The sequence below is a fragment of the Equus caballus genome, chromosome 13, assembly GCF_041296265.1.
Source record: "Equus caballus isolate H_3958 breed thoroughbred chromosome 13, TB-T2T, whole genome shotgun sequence".
Taxonomy (NCBI): Eukaryota; Metazoa; Chordata; class Mammalia; order Perissodactyla; family Equidae; genus Equus; species Equus caballus.
In genome coordinates, this window is record NC_091696.1 from 12,864,817 (window position 1) to 12,873,479 (window position 8,663).

At 58.4% G+C, this 8,663-nt stretch overlaps 1 protein-coding gene across 24 annotated transcripts in view; it reads left to right on the plus strand.

The window, feature by feature from the left end:
• Positions 1 to 8,663, plus strand: part of ELN (elastin) — a 32,170-nt gene that overhangs the window by 14,218 nt on the left and 9,289 nt on the right. For 14 of the 24 annotated variants that reach the window (XM_023655460.2, XM_070231713.1, XM_023655463.2 and 11 more), the window contains 14 exons: positions 68 to 139; positions 470 to 499; positions 1,013 to 1,084; positions 1,745 to 1,786; positions 2,216 to 2,275; positions 2,538 to 2,585; positions 4,045 to 4,140; positions 4,225 to 4,278; positions 4,876 to 5,049; positions 6,052 to 6,105; positions 6,696 to 6,794; positions 7,026 to 7,067; positions 7,460 to 7,546; positions 8,399 to 8,458. In XM_023655460.2, the coding sequence (XP_023511228.1) occupies positions 68 to 139; positions 470 to 499; positions 1,013 to 1,084; positions 1,745 to 1,786; positions 2,216 to 2,275; positions 2,538 to 2,585; positions 4,045 to 4,140; positions 4,225 to 4,278; positions 4,876 to 5,049; positions 6,052 to 6,105; positions 6,696 to 6,794; positions 7,026 to 7,067; positions 7,460 to 7,546; positions 8,399 to 8,458 (990 nt within the window). The remainder of the gene's footprint in view (positions 1 to 67; positions 140 to 469; positions 500 to 1,012; positions 1,085 to 1,744; positions 1,787 to 2,215; positions 2,276 to 2,537; positions 2,586 to 4,044; positions 4,141 to 4,224; positions 4,279 to 4,875; positions 5,050 to 6,051; positions 6,106 to 6,695; positions 6,795 to 7,025; positions 7,068 to 7,459; positions 7,547 to 8,398; positions 8,459 to 8,663) is intronic. The other 10 variants (XM_023655461.2, XM_070231715.1, XM_070231719.1 and 7 more) reach the window with 1 other exon arrangement.

Sequence of the window (8,663 nt, forward strand, 5' to 3'; positions counted from 1 at the left end):
GGTGCCAGGCTGGGCCTGCGAGGCCTGCCTCCCCTCCCTCGCTGCCAGAGCCCTCTTTCCCCCTCAGGAGCTCGGTTCCCGGGTGTGGGAGTGCTCCCTGGGGTTCCCACTGGAGCAGGAGTCAAACCCAAGGTCCCAGGTATGCGCTGGCTGGGTTGGGGGGTCCATGGTGGGAATCTCTGCCCACTCTCAGGCCCCTCTGGCCTGGCTGGGGTTGGGGTGGGGACCCGGGGCTCAGGGCCCTGTGGGTGGGCACCTCCTGTGCTGCAGCCCTGGTGCAGCTGGCGAGGGGGCAGCAGACCTCTCAGAAATCCCGAGCGAGTGTGAGGGCAACATGAGCTGGGCAGTTTGGGCGGAAGTGGCCACTCTCAGGCCCTCCTGGCCCTCAGTGCTGCCTGGCACCGGCCAGTGGTGCCCCTGTGCCCTACGTCCATGATGGCAGGACTCAGAATGGCTCCTGTCATTGCAGGTGGAGGTGGAGCTTTTGCTGGAATCCCAGGTGAGGCAAAGCTGGGTCCCCCACGGGGCGGGCGGGCCAGCAGGGTGACCAGCCAGGCAGGGGCTCTTGGGAGGGGCTGGTCACCCAGAATTTCATCAAGGCCTGTCCAGCTTCCCCATGCCTACTGCTCCAGGCCTTGGACTGGCTTCAGCATAAAGTGGCATCACTCACAGGCCTGCTTCCCCCACCCCACCCCAACCCCTCTGCCTAGCAGTCCAAATGAGCCCAGAAAACCCACCAGTCTGTGCTAAAATCAGTGAGGGCTGCGGGCCCGAACTGTGGCCCAAGCCCCAGGAAGGAGAGAGTCCTGCAGCTTCCCAGAGGAAGTGGCCCCCACGGGGGGCTGGGGTGCTCAGCGAAGGCTGACAGAGGCAGGAAGGCCGTGGAGGCAGGATGGATCCCAGATGCAGTGCGAGGTCATTCTGTCTGAACAGAAAGTGTGAGACTGGAGGCTTAGCAGGGGCTGCTGGCCTAAGCTGCGGGGACCTGATTCTGCTCTCCTTGTTGCCACAGGAGTTGGACCCTTTGGGGTACAGCAGCCTGGAGTCCCACTGGGGTACCCCATCAAGGCACCCAAGCTGCCAGGTAAGTCAGGAGGAGGATCCAAGAGGCACCACCTACCAGGCCTCACTGCTGAGTGGCCAGCTTGTGGGAGGCACTTGTTTGCCTACTGGTGTCCCTGGGGGGCAGGTTAAGAAACCTGGGTCTTGCAGCACACTTCCCGTCATCAGCAAAGGAAAGCATGGGGAAGCCATGCTGCAGGAGTTGGCCCGACTCACGTGCACATACATGCACATGATGCACACACATGCACGCCATGCACAGGCATACACACGCACAGAGACCCACAGCCCTGATGGGAAACCATCTTGTTGATGGTAAGAAACACCATTCACGGGAAAGACCCCTCTGACGTCAGCCCACCCCACCCCTGCAATCAGCTCATACGTGAGATATTCCCTGCTGGGGAGGGGAGTCAGGAAGCTACTCAGACTCTAGGGCCATGGCAGGCCTGCACTGATGGGGGATGGGTGTCCCACTGGGCCCTGGGGCAGGGGTGCCCTCTCCCTCCTCCACCCCAGGCCTCTGCTCTCCTGAGAGCCTCTGTGAGCAGCTCAGGACCCTCAGGGGGTGTCTCAGACTCAGTACCTGGGGGAGTAGGTCTGTCCACCCAGGTAGTGGGAGCCCAGCAAGGCATGGGGCTGCCATGAAGCAGCCCCTGAGCCCGCCCCGGCCCCTCCGCAGGTGGCTATGGACTGCCTTACAGCACTGGGAAGCTGCCCTTTGGTGAGTAAGGCCCTCCTAGACTGCTGGGCTTCCAGCTCTCTCCAGCTGCAAAGGAGCTGGGTCCTCGCCCTGGGCTAGGAGAGCACCCAGCTGCGGAGGGGGCAGGGGTGGAGTCTTAGAATGGGAATCCCCTAAGGAAGGAGCAGGGAGCTCAGACTCGGACAACCCAGTTCTCAATCTCGGCCCTCGTGCTTATCACCAGGCCTTGGGTGAACCCGTTTCTTCTCTGGGCCTCAGTGTCTTTGTCTGTAAAATGAGAATAACCACCCCACACCCACGTTTCTGTTTGCCTTAACTCTGGCCAGGGGTGTGGTGGAGACTCTGGGGAGCCCAGGCCCCGAAGGGCAGGGCAGGGCAGGAAGGGCAGAGCAGGGAGGACAGCTGCAGTGCCATCTACGCAGCCTCCCGCTCAGCCTCTCTACTTCGCAGGCTACGGGCCCGGAGGAGTGGCTGGTGCAGCGGGCAAGGCTGGGTACCCGACAGGGACAGGTAAGGAAAGCCTCCCCTCACTGCCAGCCAAAAGGGCACTAATCACCCAGGCTCTCGAGCCCTGGAGCCAGCCCACTGTGTATCCAGGTCCCTCTGAGCCTGGAGAAGGATCCTGGGTGGGGGCGGCTCTATCGACCTCTGCTTGCTGTGAAGCCCCACCCACACCCATATGTGAAAGGGTTGGTTCTCTCGGGGCTGGAACAGGTGGCCTCTGGAGATGCAGGGGCACAATGTTCAGTCTCTCCCCTTCCCCTCCCCCAAGGAGTTGGTCCAGCTGCAGCAGCAGCGGCAGCTAAAGCAGCAAAATTTGGTGAGTACCTCTGGCGTCCTCACCTGCCAGCCCCCAACCCCCAACCTCTCCATCCCTATTACACTGAGAGCCTGCCTCACAGGTAACTAAACAAGGCGGTCCCTCCCCACACCCATTGTCCAATTTTTTCAAAACCATTCCTCTCTCCCCCCGTCCCTCCCTCCCCCATCCATTCATTTATCCTTCCGTCCATCCCTCTCTCTATTCATTCCTCCATCCATCTCTCCATCCATCCCTCCATCCATCCATTCCTCCTTCCATCCCTTCACCCATCCATCCATCTATTCTTTCCTCCCCACCTCTCTCCTCCCTCCCTCCTTCCATCCATTCATCCATCCCTCCCTCCATCCATCCATTCATTCCTCCCTCCCTCCCTCCACCCCTCTCTCCCTTCCTCCCTCCATCCATTAATTTCTCCCTCTATTCTTCCATCTGTCCCTTCATCTAACCATTCATCCATTTCAGAGACCAGGGACAGATAGGAGCTCTGCTGGAAAATGTAGGTACTGTTGTGGGAATCAAGAAGAGGGAGATATTATTTCTGCCTGGGGGAAATCAGGAAGGCTTCTCAGAGAAAATGACATTTGATTCAGGCCTGAAAATACAGGTGCAGTTTGCCATGTGGTTAAAACAAGCAGGAGCCCAGGCAGAGGGAACGGGTACTATGGTGGATGGGATAATTTGAGGTGGTACATATATGAGCATTTAAACAATTTAATAGTTTAGTATCAATTTAATGTGCACTATAAAATTTTTAACTAGCCCATGATCCCTTGGCTCACAGACGTAGCATGGCCTTCCCTGTGCCACACAGTGGGGAGAGTGGGCATCTGTCCCCTTGCCCCAGGGAGCCCCCCAGTTCAGAGTCAGATCATTGAGGCTGAAGTCCTCACCTTCACTCCCAGTCCTGGGGGAGCCCTTCCTACAGCCATTTGGGACAGAGACCTCTCCCCACCAGCCCAAGGGGGCCAGAGTGTGGAAAGAAGCACTGAGCTGGAGGCCTGCTCCACAGAGGCCCCCAAGGCTGGAGGGGACGGCTGGAATGTGGGTGCAGGAGAGTGGGGCAGCAAGGGGCTGCCAGAGCCAGGCCGCCAGGCACTTGGATTACAAACTTGGCCGAGTCTTCGGAACACAGGGAAAGGAAGCCTTGAACATTCCTACAGGGGCCCCTCTGGCGTGGGGAGCGGCGGCTTGTGGTTTCTCAGTATGTGGCAGTGATTAGAATGGGATTTGTCTGAAAACGTACAAGTCTCTTAATGAGCGTGTTGAAATGGACACTTTGGGGGTGAGTCAAGGAACAGTGGGGTGGGGGCCTTCCCAGGCAGACATAGCGGGAGACGCCTGGGCCTCATTCCCAGAGGAGATTGTGCTGGTGAAAATGTGGGCCTCCGAGCCGCCTTCCTGCCCCGCCTCAGGAGGGACCCTGGGAGCCACATCTGCACTGTCTCCATCCTAACAGGTGCCGCAGGAGCCGGAGTTCTCCCGGGCGTTGGTGTTGGAGGTGCCGGCATTCCTGGGGTACCCGGTGCAATTCCTGGGATTGGAGGCATCGCAGGTAATGTCTGTTCCAGCAGGGGGTGGGGGTGGCCTTGAGAGGGCCACAGGGAAAGGACCTCACCATCTGTGGCTATCTCTCTAGGGGTCGGGGCTCCAGCTGCTGCTGCAAAGGCGGCTGCTAAGGCAGCCAAATATGGTGAGTGTCCCCAGGAGTGGCAGGCCCAGGACTCCAGCCTGCCCTCAGACCCTCAGGGCCTGCCCTGGCCTCTGCAGTGGCCTCGGAGACCCCAATCTGATAAGGCTGGATGGACTTTGCCTTCATCCATCTGTGGCAGTCTCCCTCCCCGTCCTGAACATGCCTTGTGCCTGCCTCCTTGCCTTTGCCCTCTGGCCAAGCTGCCTAGGAGGCCATCTCCAATGTTCTCCACTGACTGGCCCAGTCGATGGGGGGCGGTGCCTGTGGAGCATCTGGCCCCTCCCGCTGTCCCCCCAAGGCTGACCCACAGCTGTTGCACCAACTGTCTGGGTGCCCAGTAGCGAGAGTTCTGACTTTGCTTTAGACACAGACCCCGTTCTTCCCACCCACAGATCCAAACTCTTAGAGCTCTGTGGGAGTTCTCTCAGTCCCTCCCCATCTCTCAGATGAGTTGGATCCATGCAGAGGCAATGCCAGCCAACCTGGGATCCTGCACTCAAGACCCGCCATCCTATAGCTCCCCAGAGCCATGCCCTTGGAAGACCTCTGACATTCCCATGGGGTCCAGGCCAGGAGAACAAGCCTTCTCTTCCGCAGGAGCTGCTGGAGTTGGAGTCCCTGGCGTTGGCGTCCCTGGCGTTGGCGTCCCCGGCGTTGGCGTCCCTGGCGTTGGGGTCCCTGGCGTTGGCGTCCCTGGTGTTGGGGTCCCTGGTGTTGGGGTCCCTGGCGTTGGGGTCCCTGGTGTTGGAGTCCCAGGTGTTGTTGGACCAGGTGAGCTGAGCTGTATGGGTAAAAGAAATATTGAAACTGTTGCCAAGACTTTTGGATTCTCCCTAATACCTTACCCGTCTATCCTCTCCATATCCTTGGCCATGCCTCGTCTTCTCTCCCTTGGGTTATACCCACCTCCTAATTAGCTACTGACAGCTTCGTCTTCTCCAGTTCACCTTCTGGCTGTCCATGTGCTCCTGGGGGCAGGAACCATGTCTTTTTCATCTCTATGTTCCCAGCCCTTAGCTGAATAGGTGCTCAGTGAATGGTGGATAGATGGGTGAGTAGGTAGGTAGATGGATGGATGGATAGATTGATGGGTGGATGGACAGGCAGATGGACAGCTGGGTAGGTAGGTGAATGGCCATGTGGATGAGTAAACAAATTTATGGATGAAGGAGTGTGTGGTGGGTAGATGAATGGACAGATACAAGGATGCATGGACACATGGATGGATAGATAAATGGGTAAAATGGTGGATGGAGAGATAAATGGGTAGATGGAAAGACAGATGGATAGACATGTGGGGGACTAGATAAGTGGTTAGAATGATGGATAGATGGATAGATGAATGGATGGATGATGGATGGATAAGCACATGTTTGGATGAGCAGATGAACAGATGGGTGGGTAGAAGGCAAATGCAAAATGGTTGGATAGATACTTAGATGAATGGATAGATAGACAAGTGAGTGGATAAGTGTATGGATAAATAGGTGCATGAGTGGACAGAGAGATAAGTGGTTGAATGGGTGGATCAAGGTCCAAGGATAAAGAGACAAATGGACAGACATGGGTAGGTCAGTGGGTGGATGAACGGGTGGTTGGGTAGACAGATGGCTAGATGGGTAGATGGAGACATGAATGGGTGAATGGATGGACAGCTCTACATTGGCTCGAAAGAAAAGGCACCAAAAGATAGATGGGTGGACAGAGGCATATACATGGAGTATCTCTCCTCCATTCTCTCCTGAGCATTTGTGTCCCCCTTGGTCTCTCCAGGGGCTGTGTCACCAGCTGCAGCTGCTAAAGCAGCCGCCAAAGCAGCCAAATTTGGTGAGTGTTATGCTGATAGCTCTGCCCCACCCTGTTCTGGCTTTTACTTACCAGAACTAAAGAACCCTCATCTTCTCGTCCTCAATTGTACAGCCCAGAGAAGGGGAGTGATTTGCCCAGGGTAACACAGCAAGTCACTGGCAGAGGTGGGACTTGGACCTGTTAAGCCCCAGGACAATGTCTCTTCCAGTTGTCCCCCGCCCATGAGGCCATGGGATTGAGTGATGAGAGAGTCCCAGTGTGGCATTCCCAGTGCAGACAGTGTCCCTGACCCTCCCTGCCATGGCCAGGGCTCTCTCAGAGGAGCCCCAGCCTGGCTAGGGATATGGGACCTGCCCACAGTCCCTCCACAGCCAACAGAGGGGCCCTTCCCCAAGTGCTCAGAGAAGAGAGGGAGTGGGGGAGTGTTGGAGGGTGTCAGGAAAGGCTTCAGGGAGGAGGCTGGCAGGGGGCCCAGGCATTCCACAGTTTCCTGTCCTTCATGGACCAGACTTGGGGGAGGCTCTTTCCCAGCCGACCAGCATCCCCCAGAGCCCTCCCCAGCCTCTCTCATTGAGATCCTTTTCCACTTGGTTCTCTTCTCTCTGCAGGCGCTAGAGCCGGAGTGGGAGTTGGAGGCATTCCCACTTTCGGGGTTCCTGGCTATGGTGTCGGTGTCGGAGCCGGTGTTCCTGGAGCTGCCATTTCCCGTGAGCCTTCATTCCATCTGGGGAAACCAGGAGAAGGAGTAGGGGCTTCTCTGGCGTAGGGCTATCTGGGGGATGGGGAGTGTGGACCGGGCTTCAGTGTGGTCAGGGAGGAGTCAGAGGAGCGCTCAGGCTCGGCCTGCGGTGCCTTTGGGGCAGGACAGCTGTAAGCACAGCCCGGCTGAGGTCCAGCAAGGCTTCTGAGAGTCTCTCTCTTTCCTCATTTCCTCATAGCTGAAGCCCAGGCAGCAGCTGCCGCCAAGGCAGCCAAGTTTGGTGAGTGCCCCTGCCTAGTCTGTCCTCGCGCCCAGGGCCGCCGCCTGCCCTCCTCCCCAGCCCGGCCCTGCTCTCCCCGGGGCCCAGGCTCCGAGCTCAGAGCAGTTCTCCAGCATGAGGGCAGACCAGCCTCATATTCAGGCCTCGGGGGCCAGAATGGCCTGGACCACGGTCGGGAGCCCCTGGCCCTGTCTTCCAAAGCCACACTGCACTTCTCTGCCCTCTTCGGATGCCACCGTCAGGGTTATTGGTGTCCTGCTTATCACCCGCACCCCAAACCAGCAAGTTGAAGGTGCCCATGCAGCCATTCTGTCCCCCTGCCCACCTCCACCCTCTGCACCCCGACAAGGGGATGCTTCGAGGGCCAGGCTGGACGCTCCTCCCTCCTGCAGGTGCTGGTGCAGCAGGAGCCCTAGGAGGGCTGGTGCCAGGTGCCGGAGTCGCAGTTCCAGGCGTGCCGGGCGTTGCAGGGGTGCCAGGTGAGCTGCAGCCCCAAACCAGAGATGGGAAGAGAGAAAGCAGTTGCCCCTAGTTTGGAGGGAAGAGCCTTCCATGGGATTCCAGACTGCTGAGTGGACCCGGCACGTCTCCTCCCTGCCCGGGACACTCAGGACGTCAGCCGGCTAGGCAGCTGGAGCTCTGCTCTGCCAGGGTCCAGGGGCCTCATTCCCTGCCTGTGGGGCCTCGCTGGTCCCTGATGGGGTGGGAGTGCCTGCATCAGCCCGTGGTTCTCCTGAGCTCTTTCCCTCTACAGTCAGAGGCCAAAGGGGGAGATGAAGAGTTACAGTGAGGTTACCTTACAACCTTCCTTGGTGGTTTTTCCCGCCAGAATATTTCTCTTCTGCATTCCTTCTTTCTGGGAGAAATTCCCCTTTCGAGTTCCCCCAAGAAATGAGCCATTTCCTCCAATAGTTTTGGATACAGGCACGATTAGAATTTTTTTTAATGAACACCACCTTCTGCAGAAAGCCCCACAAATCTCCTCGACTGAGGTTTGGGAGAGAGGGTCTGTGCGTCCACCCATCACAGCTTTGGGGCCTCCACCACAGGCAGAGCTAGAACGCCACAGCCCCAGAGCTGCTTCCCGGGAAAGGGACGTGCCCAGAACAGCCAGCGGACCACCCCCAGGGCGGGCCCGGAACCCAGGCGGCCTACCACGGGCAGGCTTTCCTGCCCCTCTCTGTCTCTTGTGTGAGGAGGCTGAGGGTCTTTGGGGAGAGGGGACAGTTCCCTAGGGGTGGACTCTGAGGGGTCTTTCCGCAGTAGGGGATGGGAGAGAGTGAGTAGGGGGCTGGGGACTACTCCTCAACTCCCGCTCTTCACCTTTCCAGGAGTAGTGACCCCAGCAGCTGCCGCAGCCGCCAAGGCCGCCGCGAAAGCCGCTCAGTTTGGTGAGTGTCCCCCTGCCCCTGAATCCTGCCTCCAACCCTCGTCCTGGAGTACTGCTCTCTCAGGCCCCCTGCTCTGGGGTCCAGCAGCCCCTTAGGCTGTCACATTCTGGGCGTGGGCCTTCCTCACAGCTGCTGGCCTGTCTGACCACTTTTAGGGGTGTGGGGAAGTTCCCATTTAGGAACTCCAGGACTCCCCGTCCTTCCC